Below are 21950 nucleotides of genomic sequence, written 5' to 3'. Positions count from 1 at the left end.
AATTTTATGATTTAATTGTGTTTCATAGATCCTAATCTTCCCCCTTTTTTTTTACTGCCCCCCTAAAGCAGGCTTCCAGCTTAGCTCATTAAGCTGCTTATTGTGCCATGGACACTTTCTACAATGTGGAGGATTCTTAACCCCCAAAACAAAGAAGAATGAGGGAGGCTTTATGGAGCTAAGTGAGTTAGACCCACTCACTTCAGGATGCTGACTCAGTGAAGCTAAAAACTGGCATAGCGATCTGCCTTCACCAGGGAAACAGTCTAGTTTGAACCTATGGGAAAACTCTACTGTGATAATTGCAGTTCAACCGCTTTGACAGTGCTGATAAATGCTGCAGAACTAAAAGAAATCTCACATTAAACTGTGGACAAATATTGCAACACAATAGGTTCAGTATAGAGGTTGAAGAAGAAGAAAAAGTTTGATTTTGGGATGTGTTACACAATGAAAATGAGGCCTGCAGAGATTCTCAATATTGTTGTGGGATCTTTTTTTAACCTCCTGGATGAATCATTGATGCAGCCCTGGAGTAATTTTCATAATACAACTACTAAGTTTACTACTGTCCAGCATGTTTTCCATCCGTATAGCTCTAATCCCCTGCGACCCATCAGCATTAAAACAGGCTCAGTAACCATTTCCAGATTGCTGTCTGTGACTTTTAGTTTATTTTTTTCCGTTATTAAATATCTCTTTAGATCAGGACCTGATTTGATGTTTCTTATTTTCAAGCATACCTCATGTTCATGTTTTTAACCACAGCTTATGGCTACATAAACAGCTATATGACACTAATAATACCACACTTGTATTTTTATTTTACTTTTAAACCACAAAGGTAGGTTATACTTCATGTGTAAGGTGTTCAACATATAATCTGAGGAACAATAAATGCTGTTAAAAGGAAATGTACATTTTCTACTGAGGTAAATCTACTTCTCACTTTACTGCTCATACATCACATTTCTATGCAGTTTCCTTTATAGGACCAGCTGCCACTTCATATATAACCAAGACTAACTTTCATTTTTTAATCTTAATTTCAAATAGGAGCACGTATTTGATTATGGACCCTTATTATTTTTGAGGGAAAGTTATGATAAAATTTGCGAAGCATATGTGTAAACCATTTTTATTGGGAGTTTATATTAAATAGCTTATTTTCCTGCTAAATAATTTGTTGAACATGGTTGCAGATTCTTTTTAATAAAGGGCTTCAAGGGAAAAGAATGTGTCCAAAGTTCGATATGCCCCTCAAAATTGTTTGATAATTTCATATATTTCCAAGAAAACCATTTTCTTTTACAGAAGTTGGTTCAAATGTTTGCTTTGATGTGTGCCTTCCTTATCACCTCTGAAAATACTTTTTCCTCACCCACTTAAAGGCGACATAAGTACTACAACCTGTGGCAATTGTCCTAAATGTGTTAAATGGGCGAAAAGTTAAAAATCAGATCAAATTGACAACAATTTTTTTAGTATTTGTGTTGTCTTTTTTTTTGTCTTTTTTTTCACAATAGCATCTGAGTGCTGTTTTTTTAAAACTGTAAAAAAAAAAATAATACTTTATGTGCTCAATACGTGCCAAATTCTTTGGCAAAAGATTGACAGAAAAGAAACAAGCAAAAGTGTCCAGGTTTGATGTGAGACGGCTGAGTTGATCCTGAATTAATTTCTGAGCTACATACATCTGGTTTTTATAAAGAGCAAGCGCTTACATCGTTCACCTTGATAGATAATCCTTGTTAAACTATTGTCCTCTTGGGTTTAATCTTTTCTTGTGCTTTAGTTTCAATCTTCCCTGTAACTTACTGCAGACAGTAGGCAGATAAACACTAAGCTGAGGTGTCAGGAAGTGTCGACCCGCGTGCCGAGACCCTAGCCTGATGTAGTCCGACTCAATTCTAGTCAGAATATGAGTCTGATATTGCTCCATAGAGCTGTGATTATGGGGCGTGTTTCGAACGAACCAGGAAAAAAAATGCCTCTGCACTCAATTGGATAGACCTACAACCAATAAGAGCAACGGAGTGCGTGACGTATGTTAAGCGAGGCATAGTTGTTGTCCACAAAAATCAAAGCGTGCAATTGCACGCCTATAATAAGAAGATGAGACTTGATCGCGTTTCTCTGTTCCTCTTTTAAAATTAATTTGCTGTCGATATCTTCTAGAACAGACTAATAGCAGAATCTACACACCTAAACTCTCCAGCGGCAGCCATTATTGTTGTCACCCAAGCGCGCATTGGTCACGTGGTTGATTACGTGACTGTTGGTCATCTGTCCATCATCGTAAAAAGCCCGCCCTGACAATTTGATTGGATCGCCTGACAGTGGGCGATAATACTCGCGCTACTATGGAGCAGAGCCAGACCGAACTTCCCCGACCTCAAACTTTGTGGGCGGGACTAAGTTCGGAATGGCACCCAGGCTACCGAGACCCTAAATCATTGTTTTATTCTTTTGAAAAGGGCCAACCGAGACCGCCTGCCATTTTCCACCTGTCCTCCTTCAAAAGACATCTTGAAATTCTGGGACTGATAAAGTTATGATCGGGATGTCCGGCAAAGAAAGAGAATAAAAAGAAAGAGAGCATCTGGAAGGCTTTGCCGATGAAACATCAGAAAAACAGACGATGGAGAGGTAGATTAAAGTGAGGCTCTCTTTACCTACAAGGAATGCTGCAGTGACTGTGCATGTAAAATACTTTGTTTTTGCACAGAAATAGGAATCTAGACAAATATTCGACTTACAAGTAGTCCTAGAATAATTTTTATCAAATAAAAATTTGTTTCAACCAATTAATTGGATCTTCAGTCCTTGTTGCAGTGATACAGACGTCCCTTAGAGGGTGCTACGGTTCATTCTTAATCAGAGCCTTACTAGTGTTTGAAAGAGAAGTAATGCCAGAGTGGAGGCACGCTAGAGCAGCAACATGAATGGAGTCCGGTTTGGGATTTATTTTTTTCACCCACTATTTATTGGCAACAAGGATGCAGAATAAATTTATAAAAATTTTTTTGTAAAAATAATCAGTAGATAAACTTCTCAATTTATCAACTAAATAGCTTCCATTTAGCTGTGCTGCATGTTAGAGCAGGATCAAAGCAGAATCAAATTAGCATGGCTGACGAATAATCTTTTGTATGTTAATGCATTTCAACGAGCCACATTTTAACATTCCTCTGAGAGCAACAAGAACTAGCTGTTTAAACGTGCTTCTTAAGCCGGGCATACACTGTGCGATATTTTCAATTGTTGCACACAACTACAGCTCAAACTGTACGACGAAACCGCAGGGTTTGAAAGTTCACAACTCACAATGCATGTTCTCACAGTGTGGGATCCGACGCTCTGATGCAATCTACCTGCTCACACTGCACATCCAAAAACCCCACGTGGGACTGAGTGGCGAGAGATGGCGCTGGTCGGATATATATATATGTATATTTTTTTTTTTTTTTTTTTTACTCCATTGATCTCACATTGGAGAAATTTACCACTGCATTTAACCCATCTCCTTGGGGAGCAGTGGGCTGCCATCGTGGGGAGCCTGGGGAGCAGTGTGGGGTTAAGGGTCTTGCTCAGAGAGCCAGAGTGGCAGTATATAAATAAATAAATGTACATCTATAGAAATACCCATGTCAATACTCTGTGTAATAACCTTGTTTAATAATCTTTATATATATAAAAAAGAAAAAGACTTCAGCTGTCATATGTGGACAGACTGTGTATACCTTAAACTTCTATTTTTGACTATTTGAGCAGATGTAAAGAGTACATTTCTCCACTGTGAGATTAATAAAGTCAATCAATCAATTTAATTTAATTTAGCCCTAAAAGGACAGTTTCTGTGTCCTACCTCCAGCACAGACGATCAGCCGATGCATTTTCTCTGCAGCTCAGCCGGTGTCTGCCTGGGTTAGTTTAGCTGATTTTCAGTAATAGTCATTTCATCTCTTGCAGTTAACCTCTAGAGGCTAACTCCACCCAGTCATAGCCGCTTCTAGATCTGCCTCCCTGGCTGGCTTCTCCAATATTCCTCTGTCCTAATCCCGGGCAGCTGTAGTCTTTACCCTGCCTTCAGTGTTCTATCTTCCCAGTAAACTTTTCCGATCTGCCGCTGTGCTCTTCGGTTCCTCCGCAGTTATTTTCTATAGCTAGCTTTTCAACAGGTACCTCCACTCTTTTTGCCCCCTCTCCCCAATCTAGTGTGCTTATTTCCCAGGGGGGCTCCTCCGATCTACCACTGTGGTTCCTTGGTTCCAAAGGGTGACACGATTAACACACTTGTCCCAGTTCAGTTTTTCTTCTCTGCCGGTTTTCTAACACCGATTTCCTGTTACTTCTGTCTGAGCTGTAAATGCAACTTCACCTAACCCTCTGTTGTCCAGATGATTCGTCCCCCAGTATTGGACAGCAGGGCCCAATACTGACCCATGTATAGGTGGAAGTACTGCTGAAAGCAACCGTGATCCCAACATAGCCTCTGGATGAGGTGGTGCTATTCCCCACAGTTGTCCCGTCTCTGAAAATTTGGTGAACTTAAAATGCTAACAGCAGGCTTTTAGCTAGCAATGTTTGCAACAAAGACAACAAATTGTACACCTTGTTTTTCCCCTGGAAACGTTGCTCAAGTGTTCACAGGCAGCAGAAGCTCGATTTGGAAAAATTTTTATTTTTGTTGCTCGATGCGCTAAATACACCAATCAGAGAAGCTGATTTGGGAGCTGGCAGAGAAAGAGACACAGCGCTCCTGATGCAGAGCGCTATGACCCCTACACTGAAATTGTTTACTTTTTTTATTCTGGTGCTTGCATTTTTTACGACAAACCAGAAAAAAATATCAACTTCCAGCCGCCACAAACAGTAAAGGAAAATTCCCAAGAGGCGACTGGGCCTGAGGTAGCTGCTGTTGGGGGTTCCCAGTTCCCAGTGCACCACCGGTATGTGGGGGTCTGAGCGGCTACGACAGCGAAACAATATTTGAAGGCAGGATCATAATCTGGATTAACTCACTGCACAGACGATGTTTTAGGTGGAGTTTCTCTCATTGCAATATATTAAAACTACTTTTTACCAACTGATCACAACAAATATAGCAAAACCGCTCTCTGTCATTGTACACAGGAGCAACAGATCTTACCTTGATGCTGTGTCTCTGTTTTTTGGGTTGTGGTTGATCAGTTTATTAAATTACGAATGGTTGGTCCATGCCGAGCTGTCTCTTTACCAGGAGGCATTGCTGGACAATCTGGCTCTATTTAAAAGCTTCAGCTTCTCAGTTTATTGTCATTAAATTGTCACAAGTGCAGAGCAACGAAATGAACTCTCTGCATTTGACCCATTCCCTTGGGGAGCAGTGGGCTGACATTGTGCGGCGCCCGGGGGGCATTGTGGGGTTAATGGTCTTGCCCAGGGAGCCAGCGAAGCAGTCCGTGGGAGTTGGGCTTGAACTAAGTAGCTCTGGGTTCTAAGCGCAATGCAGTACCCACTAGGCCACCACTATACTAAATAAAAGTCACCATCTTGCTTTCTGATAGTTTTGTGGTTCAGCCACATCTGTTTATCTCCAAGAGTTGTACTTGGTAATGGTGAATGGATAGATATGTATGGTAACAGGTTTAGATGGCTTAAAATGAAGCAACTTGAGGCACAGCATAAAAGAAAAATGTTAAGATCAATAAGAATCTGCCCTTACAACATGTGTGAACATCAATAAGAAATATCACTAAATATTTTCTAACAGGTGAGAACGCCCTGCAAATTAATTACAGGACATAAGCAGACCTAAGGAACCTTGGATGAGACCTGGCAGGATACTGGAAAGTGGGAGGAAGTCAGGGAACCCATCCATACAAACACCAGGGTTTAAAACCTTCTTCTCTCTAATTTATTCACATGTGCATTGACGTGTCACTTTAAGCTGTACTTATTTTGCTCCACATATTTCTCTAACTGATAAAACTGACCTGTTGTTCCTCTGAAAGGGGGCGATGTCATCAGACCTGAAACCTTAACAGCCACGCTATGCAGGGTTTAAACATTTATTCAGATCATTCAACTGCTCTTTTAGAGCCACCATACCTGCTGAGCAGGGGCGGAGCTAGATGGGGGGCCCTTAGTCAATCATTGGCCACCCCTACCATTTTTCCCTCTAATACAGATGGTGGCAGCAGTAATACTCTCAAGTGGAATACTAAAAACATTTTACTTTTAAATATATTAACAAAACACTGGTTGATTATTCATACCTATATATTGACATTAAAGATGACAAGTTCTAGGGCTGGGTATTTTCGCCAAAGTCCTGAATCAATTCGATTTTGATTCATGCAGTTCTAAATCGATTAATTTCGATTCGATCTGCTTTTACAACAATGAAAGTGGTTCAACTGTGTTTCAAAATACTCATGTATTTTATTTTTTCCTGTCATATTAAACATAAAGTGCAAACTTGTAAATCAGACAGTTTAAACTTGAGATGTGAACAAAACTGTCTCAAAAGCGCAAACTTATTTGTGAAAAGTGAAAAAGTGAAGCCTCACGTGAGCGAGCAGATGTGACACAGCAGACATGCATGAGCTGCATTATCTCTAATGCACAAACCATATGTGCAGCGTTGTCTGTAACAACTACAGGGTGTTTGCTGGTCAGCCCCCATTTGTAAATGTCTTCAATAAACCTATTAGCTATATTTGCAGCTCTCTGGCTTGAAGTAGTCTTGGTGGTCTGCAGCACAAGATGCAAGGCGCCATTTATTACCAATGTAGTGAAAGGTCACCTTAACGTCACATATCCAGCACATTATCTTTAGCTGTTTTAAAGCCAAAATGGTTCCAGACTTCAGCTGGGACAGCTTTCTGAGTGGTGTGTTACTTTGGTGGCCATTTGCACACGCCTGCTCATTTGAATATGAACGTCACGCACGTCACTATAAAACTGATCGATCTCATTCCCTTCACATCCATTTTGCAAAAATGTAAAGGAATCGATTTTTTTACCAAGCCCTAATAAGTACAGAATTCATGCTCTTTTCAGAACTAGACACGGTTATATTGGGTAAAGAGAAAATGATGCGTCACTGTAAGTCATCTGGGAGTCTTCAGTGAAATCATTGATAAATAACTATTTTTATAAAACCTTATTAAAAATCTATTTATGTAGATATTAGCACTTATAACATCAAATTTATGCAGAATGATTAGTGATAAAAGTAGGTAAGTAATGACAATGGAAAAGATGTTTGCCCCAGAACTCAAACCTGAAAGAAAATCATCCACTATGCAATTTATCTAGACAGCACGGATGTTGAAATATATGCTTCTATTTGTTACAAAGCCTGGAGGAAAGTATAGTTTCTCTTTATTTAGAATATTCATTAGATTTTTCATTTTTCTGTTGTAACAGTGTAGCTTAACCCTGAGGTTCTTGCGTCTATCCACTGTCAGCCACCCCTCAGTGTATATTGGTTATTGCATGGTCACCCTTATTAAGATTTTCTGGCTATGCCTCTGCTGCTGCTGAGGCATGCAAAGATTCCTACAGAACATATTCTCAAATAAATATCATTGTCATTAACTGTCCTAATATGCAGAGTAGTGTCCGCTTCAGTCTCCAAATAAAGCAGTTGATTAATAATGACATAGTTACATATTTCTTTAAGTTAATCTCCAACATAAACATAACCAACCTGTTTTTAGCAACACATGGTACAAAATAACCTGTGTAAAGGGATATTTTCAATATTTTATCAACAAATACTGTAATTTATGAATGAGTTTATCAGCCTGTCTGTCTCTAAAACTGTTGCAGCAGGAGTAGCACAGCGCTGACACAATGTTTAGCCCAGATTGGTGCTTCCTTCATTGGTTTACATGAGACAGGATGACCTGCTGCTTCTATGAGCTCCTGACTAAAATAAGCTCGCTCTGAAATTCTGTTCTCACAGCAGAAAACAGCATTATGCTCTCACTGAAAGACGTACCTTGTTTTCCGGGCAGGCTGCTGAACAGAAGGACAAATTCTGGGGTTTAAACCTCTGAATAATACGGCAGAGACGTTTAAAATTGGTCCGCAAGGGGAGCGCCATGTTGATTTGGAGGAGGTAACTACGGTGGCTGTTAAAGGACACTAGACTCCACCGCGTTTCAGCAGAAATGGGAAAAGCCGAAGAAGAGATATTTCAAAAATATTAAATAATATCAAAACAGTCATAATTATTCTTACTGTCATATTAAATTGAATATTCTCAATACATTAAAGGTAAATATTGTATTATATATGTATATATTATATATATTGCATATGTAAAACTGTAATTGGAGAAGAATCCAAATGCATAAACAAAGAGGCAGGCAGGCAGGTGGAAGGGAACAAAACTAATTTTATTAACTGATCGAATATCCGCTAAATAAAAACAACTATACAACAACAAATATACAACAACAACTCTGAACTTTGTTTGGTTTCTATAAACAGGGAGAAAAGTAAATCATGACAACAGAATTAGAAACAGAAATAGAAATAAACAAAATATAAAGTTGAATAAATAATATCGTTTTATAGGCTTCTTTGAAATATTAACAGTCACTGCCAGATTTGGAAGAGATAAAACAAAAATCTAGAGCATTGTAGAAATCAATTCAAATGTTTTCAATGAGAAATATTTTAGTTTTTACCACTGGTTTCTCTCTGTATTAAACAGTTAATTACTTCAAAAGATTTGTTTCTTCATTTATATTTTTCAAAAAAAGACAAATGATAATCACATTCTTTGGTCATTTTTATGAGTAATCAGAACATAATCAAAAACATCAGTAATAATAACCATAATTATTATAAAATAAAATAGAATAGAATAAAATAGAATAATAAAGATATGTTATGGTTCAACAATAGGGAGATCTTGGCCCAACAGCAGCAGAGTGACGAGTATTTAGTATTAGTAAGGCGATTTGCACAAAAAATTTAATTTAAAAGTGTATAAAAAATAAAATAAAAAAACAGGAAGAAAATAAATGGTGTAAAACTGTACAGTTATTACAAACTTTACTGGAGGTATATCTGGTTATGTGGTCAATTTATCAAGACTATTCCTCAAAATAAGAGGCAATTAATGCGGCAACAGCAGATATGTTGTCATAAATGAATGAAAAAACTAAGCAAATAGCAGCATGTATGTAAACAATGAGCTTGTTGGGAGCAGTGATGGTTATAAAGTCTTTAAAGCTACTGGGGGGAGAATGCGGGAGTCCTTACATCATTTTCATAGCAACAAAATGATACAACATTGCTGTGTATTGTTCAGATTTTTCCTTTTTAATTTTACTATTATTATAGCTATGAATCTTGGGTATTTTTGTTGTTCCATCCTTTCTAAATAAATGTATCCATGTAGTAGATGCATAATAAACATACATCAAATCAAATTTAATTGAATCAGTAATATGATCTGTAATATTAGTAGTAGCGCCGTCAGAGTAGCGATGGATGGACGTAGAACCTTGAACCAAAGTCCAAGGGATTGTTTTTTAACTTTTTTTGGAATGATCATGACCTGAATGACTGAGAATCTTCACCAGCATATTGTAATTCATTTTGGGAAAGGCACCCTCAGAATAATGCGTATGAGAAATTGTTTAGGAAACTTGCAGATTATAGGAACCATCTTCACTTCAATTTAAGGCTACCGTATAAAACCTCAAACTCAACACTATTCCTCGCATTTGGAACTGAAAAAGCTTCCTGGGTTGGAAGTGAAATGTCTTTCAACTTGGAAACAAAGTCCAGTGTATTGTTTTTTTAACTTACTTTGGAATAAAGTAGAACCTTATAATTAGGGTGCCTTATTCGCAAATTTAGATTGTTTTCAAATTTGTGCAGCCATCATTTTATAAATCAGACCTGCTTTGCGTAACTAACTGCTGTCAAATCAACATAATGTTAAAATAGATTCTTAAGAAAATAACACATTCCCAATTTACATATCGTGGGAATAGCACAGGACGGTCTGGTCTCTTTGCTGAATTGAACTCCAGATTTCTCTCCTTTGTTCTGTAAGCATGTCTGAGCCCTGGGCAGCCTATAGAAGAGGGCGATGTGCAACTTTACTCGCTCCCACCACAACATTTACAGTAGGCTATGGAAATGTGTCAGACATGTGTGGTTTCCTCGTCTTCATCTCAATTAACCGGTGTTGTGTCTGGCTGCCTTCTCAACGGTCGAACTTTCCCAGGCAGCAGCTGCAGAACTCCTCTGTTCTATACCTTACCTCATTACAAAGTGGCGATATACATGCTACAAGTGATTATGCTCCGTGCTGGATAAGGTTACAACATGTTTGCAGGGCACACCGGCTGCTCTTAGTCCCTGAGATCTCTTGTTTTTTGAACATCTGCTCCTGATTTTCCTTTCCCCCGTCCCTTCCCCATATGCATCTGGTTGCATTCGCAGAACAAAATACGGACTATCTTTCCATATTCATTATTATTTCCCCAGGCACTGTGTCAGATCCTTTGGTGAGTCAGATTTAGACCTAAGCTGGTTTGTTCTCGTATACCTGGTTGATGTGAGATCTTGTTTTGGGCCAACCAAGAAAGAATTGGGAGATGGGCTGGATGTTAGGCTTGTAGGTGTGTATGTGGGTGTGTGTGTGTGTGTGTGTGTAGAGACATGCAGCGCCTGTTTCCTGGCCACCCTGTAGATGTTGTTCCTCCTGTGCTTCATCTCTGATTTCCTTTTTTTTCCCCTTCTCTCACTAGCCTATTGCTCTGCTATTTGAATCTTATTAAACAAGTATTTGGGTAATGTGATATGGGGCACAGAGTATTGCACTGGTTAAAACTTCTGTAGAGTTTAGTTATAAAAAAACAGATCCAACAACACCCAGATGGAAGTGGTAAGCAGAGACTTCTGTTGGTAGAAATATGGATAATAAATCAGAATACAAAGTCATTTATGATCCTGCTGGGTTCCTTAAAGATTCCAAACGTGTCACACCCTGCTTGGATTTATCAGGACCTTAAAGCATTTTAATTTACAATAAAAGCTAAATTAAATGTACAAGGAAGAAATATTATATATTTCCTTATGATTAATTAAAATGATCATTTTATGAATGTTTGGCTTTAGTCCAACATTGACAGCTTTCTCTGGCTTAGAGCATTTTTCACTTTGTTTATTAAAGAGGAATAAAGTCTGCTTTTTAAATTAGAGCATGTGTCTTAATTTGGGCTCCTTTGAGTCTTGGATTAATCTTTGTATATATATTTTTTCTTATTTATATTGTGGGCTTTAAGAATAGGTTTTTCCTTATGTTCTAAGTTTTCCCTTGAGAGTTTCATCTTTTGGTTTTGGCTCAAGGATGTTCTAAGTTTTTATGTTGAAGTTGCCATTTTAGTCATTGTGTGTTGTTGATGTTATTCTCTCTAGTATTATTTTAAGTCACATGACTGGTTTTATTTGTTAGATCTTAACAGCAGTTTTGCTCTGTTTCTCTATGGTTGTTTTATTTTATTTACTTCCAATCAGACCATTTCATTCAGGCGTTGCCTTTCTTCTGATTATAAATATCTTTCCTTATCAATGACTTTAAAAACTAATTCCTTTTCTCATGTCCAGTTTATTTTTCACTTCGCATCTTCAAATCCTTTTTGTTATTTAATGTTTGTTTTTAACTTACTCTCAATTTAGTATTTTTGACCCATATTAACATTTTATTTTAAATTTAATAAATGTTTAGCTTATGTTTATTACCAGCTGAGTAACACCTCTTTTCCAGTTAGATAACAGTGTATTAACGCTTTAGTAACAGCTTATTAACAAGGGTTAGGTAAATACTAAATGGAAAACGGAAATCATTTAAGTGAAGTAAGAAAAATAAAAGAAAATGCAAAAAGGATTTGAAATGCAAAACAAAAAGAAAAAACTTTTTGAATACTGAATAAGGAAATTAAATCACCATGTATTGCAGGATTCAATAATTGATTGATAAATACAATTAAAACTTGTCCTCAATAATCTAATTTAAATGTGCAATTACAAAACGCTTTTTTAAATTGGTTTTATCAATCGATGAATTAAATGTTAAATTTGAAATAGTCTATTTGTTTTTACTTATTCTCCAGTCCTCCATAGTTGAACGCCTCTGTACCACTCATGTTTGCACACCAGGTTTGACTTGTATGTTTTTTTTTTAACCCTATTAAATACTTCTACTCACCTTTCTGCCTCTATCTGCACATGGGTTCCTCCAAGCTCCAAGTACAGCATCCACTAAAATGCTTTGATGGAAGATTATTTTATAGGTTTATCTATTTCAGACCCCTTATCCTATAGCATCCTAAACAGGAAGGTAATTTGCTGTGTTCAGACCTGACATGGATCCTGGCTGATCCAGTAACACATGTCACAGAGTGTCACCTGAGCAATAAATAGTTTCACTGATCTCTCTGTAACACCACAGATATCCAGTTAGTGGACCTGTTTTAGTTATCAAGGAGGAGATGCATTTGTATCACATTTCTATGCGTTTTTTTGGCTGCAGTCGACTTCGACCTGCATAGTTTAATCAAGCTACCCACCGGAAGAGAACAAAGGAAAATGAATCAGGTGAAAGATGCAAAGATATAGAAGATGCAAAGATGTATATGATAGATAGAGAGATTTATCCATAAACCACTGTAGTAAATCAGCTTATAGTGTAGATTAATTCCGCACCTTAAATGCTAATTGACTGGATATTTACCATGGAGAGATTGATGCTGTATCATTACATATTTAATATATCAGCAGTTTTATCAGCTCCAAAACATACAATCACTCCTGAGAGGAATTCATTCACTCCTACTGCATCCTGATAGACTATTTAGCAATAAATAAAATCCTGGTTTAGGATGAGTTTCCAACTGAAAGCATATCTAAGAAATATCCATTGTTAGCAGTTAGTTGTTAAATAGCAATAGATTAGCTACAAGAGTTTTTTGTTTTTTTCTTAAACATGTATAGGTGACGCTGATGCTTGAGGGTGATTGGGTGTTCTGACAGTGGCAGAACTTCAAGGTTTCCCGTGACGGATTGTGTTCAGGCTGGAGGCACAAGTTCCCCAGACCACCTCTGAGGGTCGTCTAAAACATGGTTCCTTAACCCCCGGTCCTTAGGGCCCTCTGTCTAGCACCTGCTGTAGAGGTTTACCCGCCTCTGAACACCTGACTTTAATAAATGGGCGATTGAGGCTGCTGAGGTGGTAATGAAATCATTTGAATCAGGTGTGCTTAAGTAGGACACATCTAAAACATGAAGGACAGTTGACCCTAAGGAACATGTTGAAAAACTCTGGTCTATAGAAAACAGTTTACATTTGTTAAAACAGGTGTAACACCCTCTGAATTGTGGTATTGATCAAATAATAATCGATAGAGGTTGAAGATGTCAATAATAGACATTGAGAGGGATTCAACTCATATGGTCTTCCTGAGGTTGTTGTAAAGTGCTATATAAATACATTTTGATTTGATTTAATTTGATTTTATATGGGTTGCCCAAGTCAAATAGGTACTTTTACTGTATAAAATTGAAATTAGGTTGCCATTTCGTCCTATTATAACCACAAATGTGTCCAACACCAAGTATAACATGATATTCACAATTTGATCAATATTCTTTTACAAATATGCAACCCCAGAATACCTTCGCAATTTTAATTAATGCCCCTCCCATCCTCCCTGGGAAACTGCTTCACTTCAGTCAAGTCTTGGTAAAAAAAAAATGTTTAAAAGTGCTTTATTGGGTTTAGCTCTGAAATTTGACTAGGACATTTTTATACTTATGCAGCTGTGGTTCTATGTTTAACTAACGACCTATCTAAAGATTCTCTGGCTACAATGTAGCTTGCCATCATCAGTGTGGGTGTGTGAGTGACTGAATGTAGTGTAAAGCACTTTGGTCAAGCCTCCTGACTTGAAACAGCACTATATAAATAAAGGCCATTTACCACTGGAACATTTACACTGAAACTCTAAATCAGGCATCCCCAAAGTCGGCCCTTGGGGGCCGCTGTCCTGCAGGTTTTAGAGGTTTCCCTGCTCAAGCACAGCTGATTTACAATGATAGTTGATTGACAGGCTTTTGCTGAACTGCAATCATCAGATCAGCTGTGCTAAAGCAGAGAAACCTCTAAACCCCTGCAGGACAGCAGCCCTCGAGGACCAATTTTGGGAATGCCTGCTCTAAATTGTTCCCTCTCCTCATTAATGCTCTCCTTTCACGGCTGGTCAGTTTAGGTAGCCGGTAATGCCTTGGTAGGTTAGAAATTCTTTCAATTTTCATGGGATAGACTGAACAGAACTATGTGGTTTAACCTAACCCTGATTTAATTTTCTCAACAGATTTCCGACCTGCCTGGTGTGTTTCTTGGTCTTTACCTCCATCTGGTGAGCCGGTGCAACCAGAACAGTTTGGAACTCAACGCGTTAAAAACAGTGGAGATGTTGTGAACTTGAGTCCAGCTCTCTTTCCTCATCAACCTGTTCGTCTCCTTCCACTTCCTTGGCAACATCATCACTTAGGACCTCAGTGGAAGCTGAACATCAGCTTCCTCGCCAAGCATACAAACCAAAACTTCGATAAACTAAAGCTAACACAGTGGAACAAAACTTTAACTGAGGCATTTAATGACGCATTTTACCTGATCTCCAAATATTAAGAAGAAGGCAACAGGTGATACTATCAAACCAATAGTTATTTTCAGGCAATAACAGAAAATGTTACTTTAGAGCTCAGGTTTTTCACAAACAGGAAAAAAAAAGAATGAAGAATGAAGTTGTGTCCGACGCCTTTAACATTTACAAAAGCCGGTGAGAAAATATAGCACATAAACAAGAGGAGAATAAAAATAATTGTTTTAATTACATATAAAATCAGGCTGGTTAATAATCCTTTGATATATTTAATTATAAGACATGTTCACTCACTCCGAATGCATCCTGATAGCTTATTCAGCAATTAAATAAAATCCTGGTTTAGTATTAGATTAAAACTTAAATGATATCTAAGAATTATAGAATAACATGTTCAACTAGGCCCTTTAAATCAGAATTTAATTCAGTCAGTTTACATCATGTTTTTTTATATAATGCCTTGTAGATTACAGCAGACTCATTAAATAAAAACTGGCTATTACTCAATTTGTAGAAAAGGAAACACTCCAGGGAGGACAGGGAGGCTGATAAAGGGAGGAGTAAAGACTTTTTTCTATCTTTAAACATCTTTTCCACTTTTAATATGATTCATTGTTGATGCTATTCAAACTCTCCCTAAGAACATCTCATGACGAGGACATCTCATCAAAAAATGTCTTATATTCCTCTACGGTTTTCCCCATCTCATTTTCTTCCTTCAACCTATTTTAATCCTTTTTCCATATTCTTCATCAAAAATATGACTTCATCCTTTTGAGATTTATATTTTACACTCAGAGATTTGTAAAATACCACTCTGAGTACACAAACACGCTTATAGCAGCAGCCGTTAGGAAGCAGAGAAGAGGTGTTGGTAGGAAGGTCCTGGTGATGACCGACAGTCCACCTGTCATAATACAGCCAGAAAAATCTGATGGAAGGGTGGGAGGGGGGGCTGCTGCTGGATGATGAAAGATGGGCTGTCCCCTCTGACATTTCAGCCGTTCAGAGTCAACAGGACGTCCACCACCCAGGTGGCTGAGCGGAGGGATAACCAGCAGATGGAAAGACACTGACCGAGCAGTAGATGTGAACAGATGCAGACAAATTAAACAGCTGAACAAGAGGGCAGAGATCCAGCTGCTGGAGCAATCAATCTCATCATGACATAGACACCAGAGAACTGAACGTTACTGAAGGAATCAAAAATAAAAACAACAATTAAGTGCCATAACAAGACACACAGTTAATGTGTCAGGGACTGAAATGTGCGGCTGACCTCACACAGCCTCCTCCCTGCTCTCTGATGGGAAGCCTTAGCAAGCATAATAAACATCCAGGACAAAGTATTATGTGTAAAGCAATGTTTGGCTCCCAGAGGAGGATCTGGATTTCATTACAAATACATGTGACCGTGCTTGTGTGAGTTCTCTTTTTCTGTACAAAAACACAGAAGTGGATTTGGATACTGAAAATATAACTACGCTTTTCTGATAATCGTGTGGTTATCGAATGAGCGGTTAGAAAGACTTGTAAATGGTAACAAAGTCATTTGTGAGGCTTTAACGGCAAAGGATCAGGAACCTCCCACTAAGACCGGGTGAATTTCAATTGCTAAACATGATGTATAAAGATGAATCTCTTTAGAAACTAAGGGTTACTGGGAAGATATAGATATTGTTTTCTAGTTGATGATTGAACAATCTCTTATTGAAAATGTTAAATAACAGATAATGACATGCAATTTAGACTATTTGAATTAAACAAGGTGTCTTTTAAAACAGATCCTAATCATTCCTTGCCCCACACAATCATTGGGCACATAGGATATATTAAGTAAAATTACCATTTTATAACCTAACTTAGACTTAGACAAATTTTTCTGTCATTTTGTAAACGACTGTATACAAAAGAAAGTCTTTAACATGATTTAGAGTTTTCTCAATAGTTCATCTGTCTGATGTTGGTGGGGAAGAAGCTGTTTCAGAATCTGGTGGACCTGCAACGGAAATCCTCTTCCGAGAGGGCGGCAGGGAGAACAGTCCATGGTGGGGGTGTGAGGGGTCATTGATGGTGTTATGGGCTCGGGACACGCAGCGCTGGGATGAAATGTCTTTAATAGAGGGAAGAGGAGCCCTGATGATCTTCTCTGCTGTTCTCACCACTCTTCTCACCTTCTTCCAGTCTGAGGCACTGCAGCCCCCACACCACACAGTGAGACAGCTGGTCAGAATGCTCTCTATGGTGCTGTGGGGTCAGGTGGGCTCTCCTCATCCTCTGCAGGAAGTACATGAGCTTTTGTGCCCTTTTGATCAGTTAGGTGGTGTCTACAGTCCAGGTGAGGGTGTCTGTGATGTGCACCCCCAGAATTTTGGTGCTGTTAACCACCTCTACAGCTGAGCTGTTGATGACCAGTGGAGCGTGGTTAGGCCGTTTCTTCCTGAAGTCCAAGATGATCTCCTTCATCTTCTCTACATTCAGGATCAGGATGTTATCTTTGCACCAGTCCACCAGCTGCTCCACCTCCTCTCTGTAGTCCTGGTCGTTGTCGTCTCTGATGAGGCCCACCACCGTGATGTCGTCTGCAAACTTCACCATGTGATTGGTGGTGAACCTGGGGACACAGTCATGTGTCATCTGGATCAGGGCTTGTGCTTGTGCTTAGGGTGATGACATGAGAGGTGTTCAGACTGTGAGCCTGAAAAAGGAAGAGGCCTTTTGAGGGACAGGGATATAAGGGTAACTTGTCCCACCAGAATTAAAAAGTGTAGCATTCATGTTTATTTCAACACATTAATCTGGGACTTCTTCCTATGACTCTATTTTTGAAAAAGTGATATGCAGCAGAACGTTTTGAGCGGATTGGGTAACCCAACACCTAATGCCCACCTATGTACCAAGGTTTGGTTTTAGCCAATCATGGTAATACATGAAATAGTAGCAGACGCCATGAGAAACCACAATAAATTACACTTTTATTTCCTTACTGTTCGTCTTTTAAAGGTACATAGTCATGTTATGTGCCTGTACCAAAAAGACAGAAATCTAGTTAAATATGATTAAATTAGGCTGAATACTCCAAGCGTCTTGCTGGATAGTGTTTTGATAGCATAGTCCTTTTCAAGCCTAAATAGAACCCTAGCAACAGCCCAAATGAGTTGACATAAACAGATGTGGTGCCATCTACTGGCAGTATCATTAAACTAGCAGGAAGTCGGATGGTGTTCATTGAAGCAGTTACTAAATATGCCCTGACTGTGCTGTAATGCCTCACAGAAAACAACCACCTCAAGACAGGTTTTAAAAGCATTGCTTACATCTGTAGCAACTTGAACCTTTTGTTTTTAAATCAAAATATAGTTTTTCTCTGAACTACAATCCCTACTTCCACACTCGCCTGCCTCCATTGCTTTGGCTTGTTGACCGATTGTACACATGTGCATTGTTGTTATACCGATCACCTGATGTTGTGATGGTGAATACATACAGAAAGCAAAAACAAAGCTTAAAAGAAAATATATATATATGTTTACTATGCCAGCGGGACGCCATAGTTGTCCTACAAACTGTATGTGCAACCAGATTGAGTTACTAGAACCTACATTTAAAAAATGTCAGTGTGACTATCTATCTTTAAAAACTTTTTCTCAAAATGTAAATAAACATTTTGGAACGTCAAAACTAAAGCTCTGACAAATTTGGAAACCGTTAAAAAAGAGATTTTTTTTTTTTTCTTTTAGGTTTTATATTCTATAAAAAAAACACCAGCCCCACCCTGGTAAATTTAGTCTAGATAGAACCACTGACAGTGCTAACAGTAATGACAGGTGTTCTCATATGGCTAACAAATCATTAGAAAAATGCATAAAAATGTATGCATATAAGAACAATATCTGGATATCAAAAAGGATGGAGTAGGGTGACGGATAAAATACCATAAGCTAAGGTATTTTTTTTTTACTTGAAAATATAATATTCAAAAGTAAAACATTTTTTTAAAGATTTTAAATCACACATTGAAAATTCTGTGTTTAGCCTGTTGAACTCGTTGACTGTTTGTAGACAGTTATAGACGTATTTACATTGATGACTTTTCACTTTTCAATCTTATTCTCATGCTGTCCCCCCAGAACCTTTTTTTTTAATTTTGTAAGTCTTTTTTCTGACAGACTGTCTTTGTCAGCTAGACCTGGTTTACCTGTGCATGTGCTGATGTTAAGAGAGGAAAACTTTTTCCTCAGGACAATCATGCACACTCAGTGTTTCAGTAGCAGAGGTCCAGGGGGTCCCACAGGGAGCCGTCCCGTTTCATCACCTTGTCATCCTGCCTGTTGTGGTGTTGACAGGACAGAGTAAAGGGGCAGATAGGGTGAAGCAGAGAAATACAGAGGATTATAAGCTTCCTCAAACTCAGGACTTATTACTATTGTTAATGTAACGATGTAATGTTTTTTTTCTTTTTCCAAAATGCAGTGTAATGATGTTTTTATATTATCCAAAAAGACTATTGTATATATATGTATATTTAAAAAAAAAAACAGAGTAGGCTCCCTGACTCAAACCATTAAGCTTCTAAATATGAACACTCTCTCACAGAGTAACCCTAAAATGTTTGTCAGTCCATTTTCTATCTTTATTTAAGGGTAAACTCAACATGAAGCCTATGATACTTCATAAAGACAATATGGGCAGTTGCCCAGGGTGATAAAATGGTGGGTGAATTTATGAGCATCAGTCACACTAAATCTAAACCTTATTTTACTGTCAGACTCTGAATGAGTGTTGTATTGGTTGTTTTCGTAGTCAAAGGGGAGTAAGACCTTTCTGCTTTAAAGTGAGAATAAGGAGATTAGGTTACTTGTTAGTTTTTTTTTAAGGCCCTCACATCAATCCTCCCACTGTTAGACTGGTTTTTAAAGGGAATACCTCTGTTTTCCATCAATCAAACTGTGCCAACGTGGGGTGAAACACAACCTGACATTTAGTCCCTGCTGTTCCAAAAGCAACTAAATGATCTTGTCATGTTTAATACATACACAACAACAGTGGAGATTATTCAGGAGAGGTATGTAATGTTAAGTGCCACTAATGTAGACATTCTTTGTGAACAAAGTGGTGCAGTTTGCAGCAATCGTGGTATGGGTGAAGGCTAGAATCATGTTTTGGATTCCATAACCTGGAAGTAGTGTACAGTTTATTGACTGGATTTCATTTGTATTAATTTTCAGATATTTAATGGATGTGATTTCACTCAGAGTTGGTTAAGGCCGAATAAGGGATCATTTATAAGCTGCAGGTACTTGAGGAACAGTACACTGGATTTTTTATTTGTGGTTGACATGACATTAGCCAATCAGCTGAGTGTATTCTTATCATAATTCCACTTTGGTGAAAATCCGACACAAGTTAGTAATCTTGGATGTAGATATTTGGGAGTGTACACTACCTGTTAGCACACCTTGGCTAATTATCTTTTTGACCTAGAAAGCTGTTCTTCACAGAGAAAAACAGTTTTTTCATACAAATAGGGCTGAAACAATACATCGGATTAATCGTGATTAATCGATTGTTGAAATAATCGTCAACTAATTTAGTAATCGATTAACCAATAACTGGAGAATAGATACTCTAAATAAAACATGCCTTTAGCTGACAGAGCAAACCCACTTAGAGCAGTAAATATATCAAAATTGTAAGAATATGTAAACATTTAGTAGTTTTTGTCTGTCAATATGCTCTATCCAGAACTCCTCAAGTGGAAAAAGTTTGAGTTTCACCTGCTTTAATTTCACACAAAAAAATCTTTAAGGAACTTTTTTCTCTCCGATTATGAATTGATTAATCAAAAAAATTATCAACAGATTAATCGATTTGTAAATTAATCATTAGTTAAAGCCCTACAAACAAATTAATTTTGAAGTATGGATGAATAAAAATATGATGCTCATACTCAGAAAGTGCCTGGGTGATGAAAAGATCTGGGTCCAAGCACCCAGTCTCTGCTCCCCCCTCCAGAGGCAATACCAGAATCCCTTTGAGTCTTTCTCCATGGTCTCTCCAAGCCCCTTCTCTGCCTCTCCAACTGCCTGGGCAGCAGAGCTCTGCTTGCTGCCTCAGGAGCCCCACAAGCCAGCCAGACTTAATGCTGGTGTCAAACATCAGGTTCGGGGATTGCCAGAATGAGAGACACCACAGACCTGGCCTTAGTTGATAGAATCCAGTGGCGGCTGGTGGAGTTTTCTCCAGAGGGGACTATAAATTCAAAATAGTTGTATACCAAAAGCCAATCAAACGTATACTAAGGTATCATACCAGTATATTTATTAAATTCCAACAACAAAAAGCATCATAAAAACACTTTATAAAAACAAAACATATTTTCATGTACAGGTTTACTTTTTGTACAAATATTTGCATTTACATGGTTCAATATTTTGTCACAAACCTAAAAAAATACCATTAATAGGGGAGAAGCTATTAGTAACCTTTATGTTTTTTAATATATAAAAATGTATTTATTATTATTTATTTTCTGAGAATGTGTTTATTTATGAGCAATTATGCAAATTAACAAACACCTGGAAAAAGTACACTATATTACATTATTTTCCATGTGAATGCCAGGTTATTCATGCTTCTTTGCCTTTTCTAAAAAGTGTTTTAAATCAGACCCACCTGTCTTTATCCATGCTGGGTCAGATCCTCCAGCTTGTCTTGGTAAGTTTAATTGTTGGTATATATATATATATATATATATATATATATATATATATATATATATATATATATATATATATATATATATATATATATATATATATATATATATATATATATATATATATATATATATATATATAAGAGAGCATGCATGACCCCATTTCTCCTCGTACATGTTCTGTTTAAAAGTTGCTGTTTGCATCGTTAATACAAGGTTACTTTCCAAAGCAATTTTGCAATTTATCCACTATGTCAGACTCACCACAGGTAAGTGAAATGGAGACAAGCACTTACCTAACATATCACTAGATTGATTGACAATTAGCAGGACCATTTATTTTGGTGATCTACCCGGAAAAAGAACATCCTCGCTTTATATTTATTTCTGCACTGTGTTATAAAATGTTGAAAAAAATATATTTGAAAAATATTTTCAAATGTTGTACTCAGCTACAGCTCAAACTGTACAATGAAATTGCAGGGTTTAAAAGTTAACGGCTCATGATGTATTTTCTTACACTGTACAGCCCAACGCTCTGATGTGAT

At 37.7% G+C, this 21950-nt stretch overlaps 1 protein-coding gene across 1 annotated transcript in view; it reads right to left on the bottom strand.

Annotated features, from left to right (window-relative positions):
• The window catches only part of wars2 (tryptophanyl tRNA synthetase 2, mitochondrial), a 42339-nt gene extending 34222 nt beyond the window's left edge, over nt 1-8117 (bottom strand). Inside the window, exon 1 of the mRNA XM_038272372.1 lies at nt 7994-8117. Coding sequence (XP_038128300.1) covers nt 7994-8098 — 105 coding nt within the window. The 5' untranslated portion in view covers nt 8099-8117. The remainder of the gene's footprint in view (nt 1-7993) is intronic.
• Between the last annotated feature and the right edge of the window lie 13833 nt (nt 8118-21950).

This window comes from Cyprinodon tularosa, unplaced genomic scaffold (assembly GCF_016077235.1).
Source record: "Cyprinodon tularosa strain WSP-4 unplaced genomic scaffold, ASM1607723v1 ctg826, whole genome shotgun sequence".
In the NCBI taxonomy this organism is placed as follows: Eukaryota; Metazoa; Chordata; class Actinopteri; order Cyprinodontiformes; family Cyprinodontidae; genus Cyprinodon; species Cyprinodon tularosa.
The sequence above is the reverse complement of the archived record's forward strand: the minus strand, read 5'-3'. Positions and strand labels throughout refer to the sequence as shown.